Source organism: Petromyzon marinus, chromosome 48 (assembly GCF_048934315.1).
Source record: "Petromyzon marinus isolate PM22_M1 ecotype Great Lakes invasive population chromosome 48, UKy_Petmar_22M1.pri1.0, whole genome shotgun sequence".
NCBI lineage: Eukaryota > Metazoa > Chordata > Hyperoartia > Petromyzontiformes > Petromyzontidae > Petromyzon > Petromyzon marinus.
In genome coordinates, this window is record NC_133714.1 from 1,359,568 (window position 1) to 1,376,288 (window position 16,721).

Genomic DNA, 16,721 nt, shown 5'->3' on the forward strand with positions numbered 1-16,721 from the left:
CATGAATAAGAGAAAATTGGCCAAAACCATCATCGAGCAACGTGTTGTGGTTAAATGTGTTGTTAATCGTGCTTGTTGTAAGCAGTACCCACGCACACTGCAAGACAAACCCAGCACAGCACCGCAGCATCACCGTGAGTTGAACTTTTGTTTTGCTCTACTGCCATCTACTGATTTGAAGCTTTCGTGACTGCAAGGATTCATCTTCTTTAGTTCTTTCGGTAAAGTCACGTAGAATGAGAATAAAATAATAAAACAACACAATAAATATTCTCACGACGTTTCGGCGCTGTGGCCAAAACGTCGTGAGAATTTGTATTGTTATTTTATTATTTTATTCTCATTCTGCGTGACTTTACCGAAAGAACCAAAGAAGATGCCATCTACTGGTCACGGCCGTGAGCCCTCCACACAGTTCTAAAGCAGACGGCAATCGGAGTCCGTCTTTCGCCGCATCTCGTTGCCCCCTGTGCGAGTGCTCGGTGCGGCGTGGAGTAAACGTCGCCACTGGGGGAGACAAAGGCGGCCGGGCGTGGTGGTGGTGGTGCTGGCCGGGCCAACCCACCGTGCCTCGTGTGCCTATCACAAGTGGGGGGCCTTCATAGCTGCTGCTGCTACTTGCTAACAACACTTGCCCCCAACAGCTTGTTAAGGCTACACGGGGCGGGTGTTGTTGTGTGTTTCAAGTGTTGGTGGTGCATCTGCCAGCCATCTCACGCGAGACACTTGACGTGGCCTCAAAGCGCACCTAGCCTGGCACAAAACGCCCGCGGGTAGTGTCTCGATCGCACGCATCTTGTCGCCTCCCTCGTCTGGATCACGCGCCGTGGTCGCCGATTCGAAGCAACGCGTATGGTACGTGCACAGTTATAAAGTACTCTACTTCAGTGTTTGCACTGCTGTGTTGACACGTTTTTAATTATGTGAGTGTGCGAGGGAGTGGTGGCGCAGTAGTTAGCGCGCTGTTTGCTACCAGCCGAGATAAACTGAACAAGAGGTCTCGGTTTATCACCACCAGCACCACGGCGAACATTGCGAGCGATCGTGCGGGGCCAGTAGCCCGAAATAAAATATTAAAACAATATTTATTTTTACTTGCACGGTAAAGTAATTGTATTTTTTTATTTGCTACCCAGCCACATAATACGACAAATCGCTAACCTTAAACAGCCAGTCGTTCATGAAAGTTTAAGGCGGTATAGTACTATAGTCATAGAGCAAGTACAGAATCACTGAACCGGGAATTGACAGCTTGAAAGCGTTTAGCGCGGGGCCCTTGAAAGTGCGGGGCCCGTAGCATTTGTTGCTTTTGCTACGAACATCATCGGGCACTACATCAGTCGTGGGCCTCCACTCGGTAATCTCAGCCGTAAACGAGTGCGTTGGGCGCGGTATGTAAAACGGTAACGACAATCAATCGATTGCTCGTTGTTACATTGCATTTATAAAACACGAGGCAGGTTTGGGAGGGCTCCTTCATCCCTGCACCAGATTGATCGTAGCCGACGGTGAAGAGATTATTTTCGGTGATGGTGTGGCGATTCCCGGTGTTACTCAAGTTCCATTGCTTGCCACAATAACGCCAACAGCAAGAGTCACTCTGAACCTCGCCTAAATTCTCACGAACGTTGGATCAGCTGGAATTAATTCACTGGTGCAGTGTCTAAACATCATTGGTGAGACCGAATGCGACCAGGTGTCATCCGAGACCTTAGGTACACAAAAGCCCTCTTGTGATATGTCCAGCGTTCATAGGTTCTCGCTAACAGCAGTAACCTCAACTGTATGGCTTTCCTTGGGATGTTTGTACATTCTGCTACTGATATTCATTGGCGTAAAATAAAATAAAATGTTTCGCTCCGGATTTAGCGTGCTGATATTAAAGGTGCATTGAAAAATGTGATACTCCGACTGATGCTTCTGTTGTTGTGGAGTGACTCATGCAGCCAGCTATGGCTCTAGGATTTGGTGTTACATGTTTATGTAGTTTATTGTAAAAATTCGGTCACAGTCCTTGTGATCACTGTTACGTTGCAGTTGTCTTTATTTTTTGGTGATTTCGAAAACGTTTTTTTGGTTTGGACATGTTTGTTTTGTTGTAGTATGGAGTTAGACTGATGGCCTTAATCTAAGTTTTCTTGTGGTTGTTGTTTGACTTGCATCCCACTGGGATTTTTTGCACACAGCGTTGGTGTACGATGCTTGTTTCAGGAATATTTTGCTGGTTTTTTTCATGGATTTGCTGTTTGCACAGTCACATAGTCACTTTAAGATGTTTTCTTGTTGTGTTTTAGATTTTTTGTTTGTTGTGGTTGCACCCGATTCAAGAGCCGAATGGCTCACAGGGCTATACCAAAATAAATAAACTGAAATTGAAACAATGTCTAAATTGATGCCTGACTTTGTTATTTTTTTGCTCCTCAGGTCGCTTATAAAATGGAATGTTCTCTCTTCATACATATTTAGAAGCAGACCCTGAGATGTTTCAAGGCGTAACAGTGAAGCGTGAAGACGATGCTGGTGAGATGCCTTGGTTTTCTTCCCTGAGCCACCGTGGTGGGTATTACCACAATAAATGTAATCTTTTAGGGGATTTTAGTAAGTCTTTCCATGCTGCATTGTTGGTTCATCAATTCAACAATCAATGCCAAGCCGTAGTAGAAATTCACAGGTCACGCGGCAGCCTTAACAACAGTGCACGTTTTTTAAATCCCCTCGACTTTGCCTACCCAGCAGTATTAATTGGTACAACCACAGTGGTCCATGTGGTACTCCAGAGATATCTGGCCAGTGTGGAAGAGAAGGGCAAAATACCCCCCCAAAGGGGTCCTCAGGAGCTCCCTCTAATGTTGGCTGTTTCGCCACCAGTGATGTGAGCAAGCAATGGCAAAGCTGCACTTTTACATTTTACCTTTTTAGTAGTTAAGATAACTTTATTTTAACCCACGTGACAACAAACATGTTTTTCAAGACACAGCTCGGTTTTTAAGTAACCCAGCACAGTGAAAAGTATACAAGATTTATATGTTAAGGAAAAGCAAACAACCTTAAATTCCTGGGCATGGCCCAAGAGTAAATAAGAGTAAATGCAACAGTTGTACACTCCACAGCTACCAGATCACCTCAAAATGCACCAAAAATAGTTATAGCGTAGGTCAAGTAGGGTTGACCCAGAATAGCGCTTGGATGGATGACCACCATGCATAAAACATGCATCAGACTGCTGTGGAACGACATTGCCATCAGAGGCGAGTACAGCAGAAAGGAATTGACGGGAGGGTTATTGCATCATGAGACCCTGAGAGAATGGCGATGACTTGGAAGTCATTCATGTAGCAGTGGATAAAGCATGGATGATCAGGATCGTGATGATGTGTGCTGTTATTGCCCAAGTGCTGCCATGCAAGCAAGATGTTGATGAAAATCCCAGCTCTGTGATTGTGCAAGCAGTGGTGGTGAAGGATGAAGAGATCAACACAGGTGAGATCCACCTGCCCAGTTTTGTTTATTCACCACTGCTTCCACTTCCCTGGCTACCAGATTGTCTGTGGTTCCCACTGGTTGTGAGATGCAATTTGCATTAACGATGCTATATAAAATTCTTGCTTTACTACCCGGCTTCGCCCGGGACTTGGATTCAGCATGCCCGGCCGCCTTTGTCTCCCCAATGGTGATGTTCACACACCACACCAGTTACTCGTTTGAGGCTGAGTCGACCTAGGGGAGGCCCACCGGTTAAAATAATCGTCACCGGTGGTGGCCGTGAGCAGGAATCGAACTCGGGTTGCCAGGTTCGTAGCGCAGCGCGCTAACCACTACACTACAATGCGTTACGCTTCCACATGCGCGGGTCACATGACATATTTGACGTCACAGCTTACTTGCCGTGCAAAAAAAAATCTATGCATTATTGAGCTCCCACCCCCCCCCCCCCAAAAAAAAAGGGTATTTTTATAATTTTTGCATGGTGTACAGTCTGGAAAGTACCCACATGGCAAATTTCAAGTTTGTTGCATGTCGGGAAGTACACTAAACATTTTGAACAGACACACATATTCACAACTTTGCCTTTTATATATATATCGAGATATATAATCAGAATGTTTTAGAATTTTTAAATGAGGTCAAGGGATCATGCTTTTTTCTTGTTTTGAAAGCAGGAGTTTTGGACCCTTTACCACCAAATGTTACTCTGAATCCACACTTGGTTACTTACTCTCTTAAGCAGTGCAGTAGACCGCTGTTATGGTTTTCCACGCGACAGCTCCACCGTCCCCCCCCTATCCGAGAGGATCTGGAGCCGGGCTTGATATGCTTTCAAGGCCTCGTGCTTACATCAAGCTTCTACTGTATCTCATCTTACATCTTGCTGGTACTTCCATACCCAATATTGTTGTCCTTATGTGGGGGCTTCACATTGTGCGATAGCGTATATTAACCTAGCGATGTTCTTGTTTCAACATTGTGTGGCAGATGAAGAAGAAGAAAAAAAAGAAACACGACCCCTGTGCAGGGAGTGCGGGAAGGACGATGTTAAACGCTTCAAAATGAAGACGTATCGAGTTAAATTTGCCGGCCAGACGCTGCAAGCCTGCACGCAATGCGGGAAGATGCTTAAAGACACCACGTCATGCATCAATAGGCAGTCGAAGAAGACAAGCACTGGAGAGACACGACGCTTCCGTGCATCGAGCAGGAAGGTTTCCGCACCGGTTGAGAAGTTGGGATCGCATGAGTTGACGAACGCGACCGACGTGAGGATGCACGCGTGTAAAAAGTGTGGGAAGGTATTTTCAAACAACTCTAATTTAGTGAGGCACGCCGTGGCGCACGGTGGCAAGCATCCGCATGTGTGCAAGGAGTGTGGAAAGGGGTTTTTGTATCACTACCGATTAAAGGCACATTCCAGAATACACACTGGTGAGTGGCCACACGTGTGCAAGCAGTGTGGGAAGGGGTTTTCTCGTATCGCCGATTTAGAGAGGCACTCCAAAACACACACTGGTGAAAAGGCACACGTTTGCAAGGACTGTGGGAAGGCGTTTGTACGGTATTCTAATTTCCAGAGGCACTCTATAATACACACTGACGTGAAGCCATGCATTTGCAAGGACTGTGGAAAGGCATTTCCGCACAGTTATGGTTTAAAGATGCACTCTAAAGTGCACATGGGTGCACGCCCATACATATGCAAGGATTGTGGGAAGCAGTTTTTGCAGCGTTATCTTTTAGAAAGACACTCCAGAACTCATACGGGTGAAAAGCCGTACGTGTGCAAGATGTGTGGGATGAGATTTTCACAGCGTTACAGTTTAAATACGCACTCTCTAATACACTCGGACAAGTGGCCGCACGTGTGTCAGGAGTGCGGGAAGGGCTTTTTGCAGCTTTGTATTTTAGAGAGACACTCTAGAACGCACGCCGGCCTTAAGCCATACGTGTGTAAGGATTGCGGGAAGGAGTTTTCGCGGTGCGATTCTTTAAAGAGGCACTATAAAGCACACATCGGTGACTAAATATATTTAAATCCTTGAATATTTTCATTGAATGAAGTCCACGGTTCGGAGCAATGAAAGTGGATAGACGTGATAAATTTCAAAGAGGTGTTATTTTTTTTTATTACAAAAATGTTTCCATATTTGGTGTTTCTGAAATCATCACTCTGATTTTCGCTCATTGTGTAGATCATTACTTGATAGCCGGCTTAATCTTTCTCACGAATCACGAGTACATATTTAATGATTTATCATTGTTGTAATGATAGTCATGAGCTTATGTAACACGTTTCAGCAGGGTACAACTTGGCTCAATTACTAAGCTTGTGGAAGTGTGTCAGCAAATCACATTTCCCAGAACAAAAGGCACTATGGATAATTCCACGGTGACAGGATACTAAGAACACTTGACCATGGCAAGAATACACGATCACAACAGACCATCGTGTCTCGGTGACATGACCGTGATGAGAGACATGTGCATGCATGCGTTGTGTGTTCCCTACAAGTTGTATCCGGCTTGACAAAAGCACTGGTATAACATCACCGCCTCTTGGCCACAAACAGTGCCGGTGGTACGGGTGGAAATATATTGTTGTATTCAAACAGTTGTTGCATTCAAATGTCTCTTAAATTAAAATGGCGTTGTACGTTTGCTGCAAACGTTTCTGTTTGTTTGATATGGGTGTATATTTTAAATGACAGTAATTTGCAGACCTTGTCATACCTAATCGAGATTTGAAGCTTTCGTGACTGCAGGAATCCATACTCTTTGTTTCTTTCGGTAAAGCCACGTAGGTATAAAATCCAATAAATCACGACGTTTCGATTGCAACACAAGCAATCATCATCAGGTGGGAAAACCATACCTGTCAACGCCTTATCAGTGCCTACCTCATTACAGACGAATTCGGACATTATAGGTCGCCCCGTGCCCCGATACATCTCAACGTTCATCCTACAGTCCCATCACAAGGGAGAACACAAACAAATAGACAAAAAATTTTGCCCGTATTGAAACGACTGTACGCCGCGTGGACATGAAAACTCAGTTCGCCTGTACAAGAATACGGGGTAAACCGTGGTGGGTTGACGGCTATGCCTCGTCAATGTCACTCCTGAATAAAACAACATCGCCACGCTTGTTCTGGAGCGCCTTGACCTCTACTCTGCTGCCACCTTCTGGCCCGCTCACGGCCCTGCAACTTTATGAACCTCGGGAGCACTTGGTTTGTTTTCGCCGCATCTTGTCGCTTCGTGTCCCTCGCTGTCCTTAAATCCCCTTGGACGAAGATCTCGGCACAGCGAGCAACGCGGCCCGGGTGGAATCCCGATCAGCCACACCGGCCCGGTCCACCTTCAACGCCCGCCTCTCTGTGTTGCAGAGCCCCGTGGGTGCGGTTGATCGCATTCGGACGCGATGCATACAAAAATCAATGCCGTTCAAAGTGTGTACGTCGGACTCCAATAATCCGCGATTCCTGTAATTCGCGCGACGCTTCGCGAGATCCGAAAATCCGCGATTTTTGTCGCAATTCTCCGACGGCGGCGCTGCAGCACCGCGCGTCCGGGCGGAATTCCGCGGATTTGGCGTCACGGTCGTGCCGACCTCGAAATCCGCGGCGCACCGCTGTAGGACGGTAAGTATTTAACCAGCGAGTTTTACAATGCATTATATACTACATTGCTGTTGTAAATGATCTCAGGTTATGTGGTTATTTTGATTATCGAATATTGTATAGGTGTTGGGGGGGGGGGGGGCAAGCCCCACCCTAATCTAGGCACCATTAATTTATTTACAATATTCTTGGTTACTTCGGTAAGGTCACGTAGAAGGGAGACAAAATAATAAAAATATAAAATAATAAGATTATCACGACGTTTCGACTGCAACACATGCAATCATCATCAGGTGTGAAAACCACAGCAAGAAAATTTGAAAAAAGTTTATTTTATATTTTTATTATTTTATTGTTTCCTTTCTACGTGACTTTACCGAAAGAACCAAGAATATGAATCCCTGCAGTCACGAAAGCTTTGAATACAAATTTATTTTCTGTAGTTTACAATTAAGATTACATTTTTATTCAATTACGTGTACCCGCAATTCGTAATGCGAGGGACAAAGCGACCAACTCGCCCATAGAAGTTCATCTCCGCTTCGTACATTATTGTGCAGTAGCCAATGAGTGTAATAAAGTGTTTGAATATTTGCAATATAGGGATACCGATTCATTATTCATTACACTTGAACACATTTGTGTCGATTCGTGTCTGATGGGATAGTATGTTTTATTTATTCTTCAAACTAAAGAGTAAACAATGCCATCCATTCTGTACAGGGACTCCTCTATTTACGAGCGAGTTAGGTTCCAGCGTTCTGTTCGTAAGTCAATTTGTTCCTAAGTCCCAACTTCTGTCGATTCCAAACACGTTGTACGGCATGTACACTAAACACGGGAATGGCTTTACAAGTTCTATAATCACCTGTAGATGTAGATGCCACTGGTTCTTCATGTTATGCAGATGTAGATGCCACTGGTGCTTCACGTTCTGTAGATGTAGAGGCCACTGGTTCTTCATGTTCTGCATATGTAGATGCCACTGGTGCTTCACGTTCTGTAGATGTAGATGCCACTGGTTCTTCATGTTCTGCATATGTAGATGCCACTAGTTCTTCATGTTCTGCATATGTAGATGCCACTAGTTCTTCATGTTCTGTAGATGTAGATGCCACTGGTTCTTCACGTTCTGTAGATGTAGATGCCACTGGTTCTTCATGTTCTGCATATGTAGATGCCACTAGTTCTTCATGTTCTGTAGATGTAGATGCCACCGGTTCTTCACGTTCTGTAGATGTAGATGCCACTGGTTCTTCATGTTCTGCATATGTAGATGCCACTAGTTCTTCACGTTCTGTAGATGTAGATTCCACTGGTTCTTCACGTTCTGCAGAAGTAGATGCCACTGGTTCTTCATGTTCTGGAGATGCCACTGGTTTAATGTTCTGCAGAGATGTAGATGCCACCACCGCCATATATTGTGCGGCGGTTGAACTTACGACTCTCGGTCCGAATAGGCAACTGTACATATGGACAGGATCGTGTCTCTGAAAGTTCGTGAGTCGAATGTTCATAAGTAGAGGAGTCCCTGTATTTTGTCTCTTATGTGGCGGTGTGCGCGTAGGTGTGTGCCAATTGTGAGTGGTCTGTGGCCGTATTCGTGCGTCTATTTAATTTAATTAACTGATATAATTATTTGGTTATCTGTACTTACAGATTTTCAATCAGAAGAAGACAAACCAAGACACGAAGAGAGAAGAAGTAAAGGAAGAGATCAAAAAAGTACCTTATACAGTACAGCGCTGTACTGTATAGTGATGTACACGCGCTTGTTTTTTTTCCGTCAATGCAGAATAAATATCTTTTGCAGGAGGGGGAAACGATAACGAGGAGCAGCAAGAAAAGGGAGAGTAGAATAGGGGCAACAAAGAGAAGGGAGGAAGAGTAGAAGCAGGGAGGAGGAGAAGACAAGCAAAGATGTCTTCAGGGCAAGGCAGCAAGGACCAGACAAAAGCCAAACGAGTCTTCCTTTCGCTCGAAAAGAAAATTGAAGTCCTGGAGAAGATCAGGACTGGAAGATCCCTCCAAGCTATTGCAGCCGATTACAACATTGGCTACACCACCGTCCGAGACATCCGCGACAACGCGGATAAAATCTCCAAGTTCTTTTCGGAACTTCAGAGTGCAAACGCCACAAAGAAGCGCAAGACCACCCGCTCGGCTGACAACAAGGAACTCGATGCCAAGCTGTACGAGTGGTTCTTGCAGCAGCGTGCACAGGGCCACCCCGTGAGTGGCCCTATGCTGTGCGAGAAGGCCAAGGTCTTCTCTGCGAAGCTTCGGTCCAGGCAAGAAGGAGGCGATGAGGAGGAAGAGGAAACCTTCATGGCAAGCCAGGGGTGGCTGCGTTCCTTTAAGGAACGCCACGGCATCCGGCGCCTTTCCGTAGTCGGTGAACGCCATGGGTCTGATGTCGATGCGGTCCGGGAATACATTGCTAGGTTCCAAGCGATGGTGGACGACAAAGGCCTATGCGCATCCCAAATTTATAATGCGGATGAGACGGGCCTGTTTTGGAAGTCGCTGCCTTCCAAAACATTGGCTTCCTCTTCGGAAGTGAATGCTGCCGGCTACAAATGTAGCAAGGAGGGCATGACAGTTCTGATGTGTGCCAATGCTTCGGGCACACATAGGCTTAAATTGACGTGCCTGGGTAAGTCAAAAAATCTTGGGGCCCTCAAAGACCTCTCTGAGGACTGTCTTCCTGTCCATTATTATGGACAGAGGAAGGCCTGGATGGACCAGTTCACCTTCAAGGACTGGTTCTTCACCAAATTTGTTCCTGCCGTCCGTGACAATCTCTTCCGTGAGAAGTTGGGCTCGCGCGCAATCCTTGTAATTGACAACGCCCCGGCACATCCCTCCGGACAGACCCTGCAGACGCAAGATGGGCACATCACTGTTGAGTTCCTTCCGTCGAACGTGACCGCTCTCCTACAGCCAATGGACCAGGGGGTGATCGCATTGTTCAAATGCCTGTACAGGAAGGAGCTTCTACGGAAGCTTCTCGACATGGAAGATGAAGACCCAGAAACTCTCATCAGGCATTGGAGGGCTCTTTCTATTAAGGACGCCCTTTTTGTGGCTGCTTCTGCCTGGAGACACGTGCGGAGGGACATCCTCAGCCGGTGCTGGAAGCCAATCTGGCCCGCTTCTTTCGTGCCCCAAGTCGACTTGAAAGAAGCGGATGAGGAGCTGTCACCTGTCGCCCTCCAAGAGTCGGCCAGAGAATGTCTAGCACTTCTGCACGACATCCCGGGCTGCAGCAGCACCAACCTGGAGGATATCACCGAGTGGCTCTCCTCAAAAGACTCCGTGGACCCCGCCTGGCAGGAGAAAACGGAGGAGGAGATCCTGGCTGGCGTTGGCAGCGATGACGACAGGGAGGAAGAAGACGAGGCCACCGCAGAGGAGCAGGCTTTTGGAAGAGCAACAAGGTGTGCTGCGGCCGTTAGCGCTTGCGATACTTTACTCGGCTACCTGGAAAATGCTCCTGTCCCCGAAAAGGAGCAGAGGAAACTTCTCATAAGGAGAATGAGGAACGAGATAGCACTGAGGCAATCGGCGCTACTTGGCCAAACCTCGATGTCAGGCTTTGTGGTACACGATACTGCTGCTGCTGCTGCTCATGGGACGCTGGTGCGACGATCAAGGAAGCGGAAGCAGTCGTGCACAAAAGCTGCGGCCGCCGCTCCCAGGTTTCCCACACCGGGTACTTCTGGGTGGTCGTGAGCAGGTCGTCCCCGTGTGGCAACAAGTGGCGAGGAGGAGGGAGGAGGGGGGAGTCGACACTTCTTACAGCTGGAGGATTAAGATGATGAGGGGAAATGTTTACTTATTGCCTATGGCACAGTATTACTTGTTCTGTTTTGTCGCCGATTATCCACATTGGATAAATAGTCCCTTAATTAAAACATTAAAAACATGTTTTCTGTTTGTTCTGAATATCCGCAGCGGATAAAGTACAACACTTAAAATTAAACGATTAAAATGTGCTTCTGTTCTGAATATCATCAGCGGATAAAGCATACCATTAAAGATGAAACGATGGAAATAATTTCAGTTTCCTCCGGCTTTATTCAGTGAATAGTAAAACGATATAATTGTTTTAAACACTTTTTTCTGTTCCAACTATCCACATTGGATAACTAGTCCCGAAAATAATTCCAATATCCTAAATAAAATGAAATTGTTGACGTTGCACAGAATTTCTGTGCTGACGTGTGGTTTAGTGACTGGCCAGGTGTGGAGGACTAAAATTAATCTGCAGAAATTATGTTGAGAAATTTTATTTTTACAATAACTGCATTTCTTTATTTTAATTAAACCAAAATTCCTCTACAATATAAAGTGTGTATTGCTTGAAACCAAAGTTGATTTAAACTTGACAGTCACTGACACTACTGTATTTGCATAACATAAAAAATAATACACAAGAACAGCCACCATTCACCACTAGAGGCGTTAATATAACCAACCCCCAAATTGCCTGTGCACTTTGAAGATACATGCATTGGTGAATAATTGCTGGCAGATATACATAATCAGCCAGCCATGATCATTCCACTGCTGGATGAATGCTTCCCAAAGTTGTAACCATCAACTCATGCTCCTGTGATGTAGCAAAAGTACAATACTCCATCATGATGGGAACTAATTGCGGATACTATAATCAGCAGTGCACTGTAGAGATGAATCCTGATATCTACAACAAAAACTACGTCGGCACGGTGTTCCACGAATTATAGGGGGAAATCAATTCCCAAGCCGACAGCGTCTTTTAGGAATTATTTCCTCCCTCGAGTCCCTGCCGTCATCCCCCCGTTGTCCTGTCACGTGCGCCCGTGCGGTCGCGGCTCCACGAGCTTGCGGGGGATTTAAAATTTCTCGCCACCGGTTGACCCGGCCCGGTGCCCCACCGACCACGCACGAAACTGGTGGCCCAGCCGACTTGCCGCCCGTCGAGGAGGGAACGGACACCGCGGTGCAGGAACGAGGTCTCATCACCGAGGCAAGGCACCCGGGTGGACGCAATCAGCACGAGCCTTAACTACTAAACACGAAGGCTTCAACCTCACAAAAATGCGGGACCTAAACACCGCCTGCGTCTAAGCGAATGCGAACTCTCCGCCAAGCGAATACTTGGCTCTAACCTAGCACTAGCTAAACGGCGCAAACTTAACCCCGAATGCTGAGCACCACCTAACGCACCTCCATCCTTTTACGAACCCATTAGAGGGACCCATTGCCTAGCCACCTGGCGTCACCTTCGGCGTCCAGACCACGAGATGTCAGATCAGGCCCCCTCTCCCACGTTGCTCCTTTCTCTGTCTTCTTAACCCCCTCACCCTGTTTGGATGACGCAGAATATCATTTATATTTTAAATATTCTAGAAATTGAGGAATTTAGCGAGTTATACCTCTTAATTGTATCATGTGCCTAAACTACTGTAGAGGTCCTAGCCAAACAGCTGCATCGAAAGAGGCAAGGTGACCTGATTGCTGTACAATACTTAGGGCCTAGTGGCCATCATGATAGAAGTGAGACTTATACAAAGGTACATTTAACAAATCGTGAAGTGTGCAAGACCTAACCTAATCGGGAATTTGTGGCCTAATAATGATCAAACATGAACCATTTAGTACCCATCGAGTGCTCTGGATCAGAATGTAATAAGCTTTTTTTTGTATTGTCGGCAACTGTAGTTTGTAATTAGTGTCTACTTATAAACGCATGTGGTTTACGCCTGTATCCCCAGGTCTTCTCAAAATACTCACGGATAACACCAAGAGCATGAGTGACACAGACGACGAATCAATAACGATTAATTATACAATAAAACCTTGGATTGCGAGCATTAATCGTTCCGGAAACGTGTTTGTAATACAAAACACTCGTATATCAGTTGTGATCACGTGACACTCGGCAAACAAAACGTATAAGTACTACTCGTATTGCAAGACCCTCGCTCGTTTATCAAATTAATATTTATTTAAAAAATTTGCTCGTCTTGCAAAACACTCGCAGACCAAGTTTACTCTCAATCCAAGGTTTTACTGTATTATAAATAAGCGTTAGGGAAATTATTTGAGACTGAAATTGGAGACAACTTGAGTCTGCGGCTGCATTTCTTGTCAAATCATGAATTAAATTTGTCTCCCCAAGAACGCCTATCATGAGATAAGCTGACATTGGAAGTTTCGCGACTTAACAGGACTCCACACAGCCAGGAGGTGGCTTATGAAAATGTAATGACCGAATAATGACCCCAAGCCAATATGCAGTCTAACGATATTGTAGGTTATTTATATAAATCTTATGGATTTATAGAAATAAGGACGGGTGTATATTGCAGTAAACCTGAAATATTCAATAGAAAAAGTGTTCAGCTCATGATTATTAATGAGGGGGGAGGGGGGATTTCCCCATGTGGAGTGACGTCACCTGCTAATGGTTATTGGGGAGGGGTGCCGCATGTGGAGTGACGTCATCCACTCATGATTATTAATGAGGGGAGAGGTGCGGCATGTGGAGTGCGCGACCTTCTTGTACGTTCGTGTAAATTTCCAAGTGAGCATGAATATTAATGAAGGGGAGGGGCTCTTTTGCGGTGACGTCACGCATGGATGTAGCACTGTGCTGCGTAGATTTTTTTTACCGTCACTTTCTGTAAAGAAACGTCATATTTGAAGCGACTTTGCGTAATAAATAATTAAATTCAGCTTGACCTGCGTTAGTGTAAAAATGCACCTACTCATGAATATTAATGTGGGGGGGGGGGTGGGCCTCATATGGAGTGACGTCACGCAGGGGAGATGGGCCTCGTGGAGTGACGTCACGTGCAGGACGGACAGACATTTCTGGGTGATTGTAGTAGGTAATAGCTTTGACTGTAGTTTATATTTTGCTCATACAATTGTAGTGACATAGAATTAGCAATGTAGCAGCATAGCGCTGGCTGCTTGCGTGGAAGGGGATCTGCTCCTGACAGCAGTCGTGACGGCAGTAGGCCACGTGACACACCAGAGGGGGATGTTGGGGAAGGTCCCGGAAGGGAACTCGCGGGTAGGTTCTAGAAAGGGGGCGTGGCTGGGGGCGGAGCCAGGCCACGCTGACAGTATAAGAGGGCCCCCCCTCCCCGAGAGCTGCCGTTTGGAGTGGGATCCTCGAAGTGCTGCTGGAGTCTTCACCATCTCGGCGGCGCCAGTCAGACAGTCTACCAGCTGTGCTGACTGGGAACCGTAGTCGACTATAGACGGATTATTTGGAAGTGTTAACCCCGTTGGTGCGTGTTAATAAACAGAGTGCCTCCAACTCTTAGTGTCTCCGATTCAGTTACTACACAATGTTTAAAATATATAAATATACCATTTGTGTCTGGCCGTAATGAACATGAAATATGGTGCACACACATTTTAAAGCAGTGTTCTTCATTGCAAGGCCTAGCGGGCCACTGGAGACCCCTGGTGGCCATTCCGTGTGGCCCCTGGCAGTACACAAATGTGAAAACACCCCATGTTCACCGTGCTGCTGTCAAACCCCAACAATGGTTTGAAATGTGGCGGCTCATACATTTGTAGAGGTGTTAACTACTCACTGTTCGGTAACCTGCATTGCCACTAGGTATCAAAGGGGCAGTGCAGCGTTACCTCTGTGTACATAACGGTTGGGGTCAGACGAGGTGAAGTGGATCGTAGCCACAGTTTGGTAAGAACCAATCAGTTCCACGTGGGAATGTGGGATTGGTTACACCTGGCCACAAACGGGTATAAGAAGAGTGACCGCGCAGAGCGTGGGGAGTTCTCTCCCTACACAAAGACCGAAGCCCGGGCTGAAGATAGCCAGGACCCTGGACCCAGCCTTCCAGCCCTTCTGAGGGCTAAGGCTCGGCGTATCCAGTGGTCAAGACCCGCCGGGCCAGCGGTGGGTCAGATAGCCTCCCCTAGGTCCCAGCTGGAGGACTCTAGGATAGCGGTAAACGTGTAAGTCCCGCCAAGATAGGAGGCTGTACCTCCTTAGGTTAGGAAGAGACCTGTGTGTAGGTCACGATAAGTCCGGAGGCTGTACCTTCTTAGGGTATCGGGTGAGGGGACCGAATACCCCTCTGTGTGTTAAGGACTGTGTAAGGGAAGTATTACAATAAACAGAGTGTGCCTCATAAGTTTATTCGTCATTATAAACACTACACATTGATGATGTCGAATCGGCGAAAGTGCTCCCTGCTCTGAAAATTAGTCAAGAACACTGCTCTAAAGGGTTATTTGTTTATGTTTGTTGATGTATCTTCTATTAGCCATACACCAATTCTTCAAGCACATAAATGTGTCAAGAAGAATGTGCTATGGTATATGCTATGAAGGCCTATTGCCCAGTATATTCTCAATTAAGACCATTGTTACAGACTAGTGTGTCGTTTTATTGTGAGCCACTGCTAACTCAGCATCATCACCATGCTTAATTAACAAAAAAATTTGGTGCTGTTGGCATTGGTGCACGCGCGATTAACGCAACACCTCGCTGCACTATGAAGAGGGGCTATTGCCTGAAACGTCAAACTACATTTTTAAAATTTTCTAATTCCAGCCACAGTGCTGTTTTGTGAACGTGGTTCTCCACACGCGTTCTCTTGCGAACGACAACCACCCACCTGCCCATCATCCAATGGTCACCTGAAGCCCCCGATTCTCCAGAGAATCTCAACCCAGACACAGAAGAATTCTGGCGAACATTGGGGGAAGGTCTGAGCCACCCAGGATATGCGCCCTCATCGAGACCCAAAAACCATCGCCCGCCTCGTGGCTTTGGCATTCGTCCGTCTCCCTCTTCTGAGACACCGATGGAGCCACCAACCCGTGGGAGACCCTCAAATGGCCGCATGCGCGCGTCTCCTTCATGAATGGAAAATTCAAGATAAACCACGGTGGAACTGTGGCCATGCGAACAAACGATTGACCGTAGAGAAGCATCAATAAAGCCCCGTAGAGGCGCACACACAGATACATTTGTAAAGGAGAGCCGACACAAGGTTGCTGGGGGTTCGTCTTTTATTGCTTCGCCCAGTCCACACTCGTCCACAGCCTTCTCGATCCGGTTCCCACCAATTCTCCCCTCTTCCCACCAATTCTCCCCTCTTCCCACCAATTCTCCCCTCTTCCCACCAATTCTCCCCTCTTCCCACCAATTCTCTTCCCACCAATTCTCCCCTCTTCCCACCAATTCTCCCCTCTTCCCACCAATTCTCCCCTCTTCCCGCCAATTCTCCCCTCTTCCCACCAATTCTCTCCTCTTCCCACCAATTCTCCCCTCTTCCCACCAATTCTCTCCTCTTCCCACCAATTCTCCCCTCTTCCCACCAATTCTCCCCTCTTCCCACCAATTCTCCCCTCTTCCCGCCAATTCTCCCCTCTTCCCGCCAATTCTCCCCTCTTCCCACCAATTCTCTCCTCTTCCCACCAATTCTCCCCTCTTCCCACCAATTCTCCCCTCTTCCCACCAATTCTCCCCTCTTCCCGCCAATTCTCCCCTCTTCCCACCAATTCTCTCCTCTTCCCACCAATTCTCTCCTCTTCCCACCAATTCTCCCCTCTTCCCACCAATTCTCCC

The 16,721-nt window shown here is 46.7% G+C and overlaps 1 protein-coding gene across 4 annotated transcripts; it reads left to right on the forward strand.

Annotated features, from left to right (window-relative positions):
* Positions 1-373: 373 nt before the first annotated feature.
* JRKL (JRK like) lies at positions 374-15,279 on the forward strand. Of its 4 annotated transcripts, none has more exons than XM_032972275.2 (5): positions 374-855; positions 2,467-2,556; positions 3,394-3,480; positions 4,474-7,135; positions 8,774-15,279. In XM_032972275.2, the coding sequence occupies exon 5, from the start codon at positions 9,035-9,037 to the stop codon at positions 10,847-10,849; it is 1,815 nt and encodes a 604-aa protein (XP_032828166.2). In that variant the 5' UTR covers positions 374-855; positions 2,467-2,556; positions 3,394-3,480; positions 4,474-7,135; positions 8,774-9,034; the 3' UTR covers positions 10,850-15,279. The 4 variants fall into 4 exon arrangements, with proteins under 4 accessions (XP_032828166.2, XP_032828164.2, XP_032828167.2 ...); XM_032972273.2 differs by having other exon boundaries at positions 375-855; positions 2,425-2,556; XM_032972276.2 differs by having other exon boundaries at positions 375-855; positions 2,467-2,520.
* Positions 15,280-16,721: the final 1,442 nt, after the last annotated feature.

Excerpts from the sequence above, each read along its gene's own strand:
- JRKL (XM_032972275.2), top strand. The coding sequence starts at position 9,035 with ATGTCTTCAGGGCAAGGCAGCAAGGACCAGACAAAAGCCAAACGAGTC.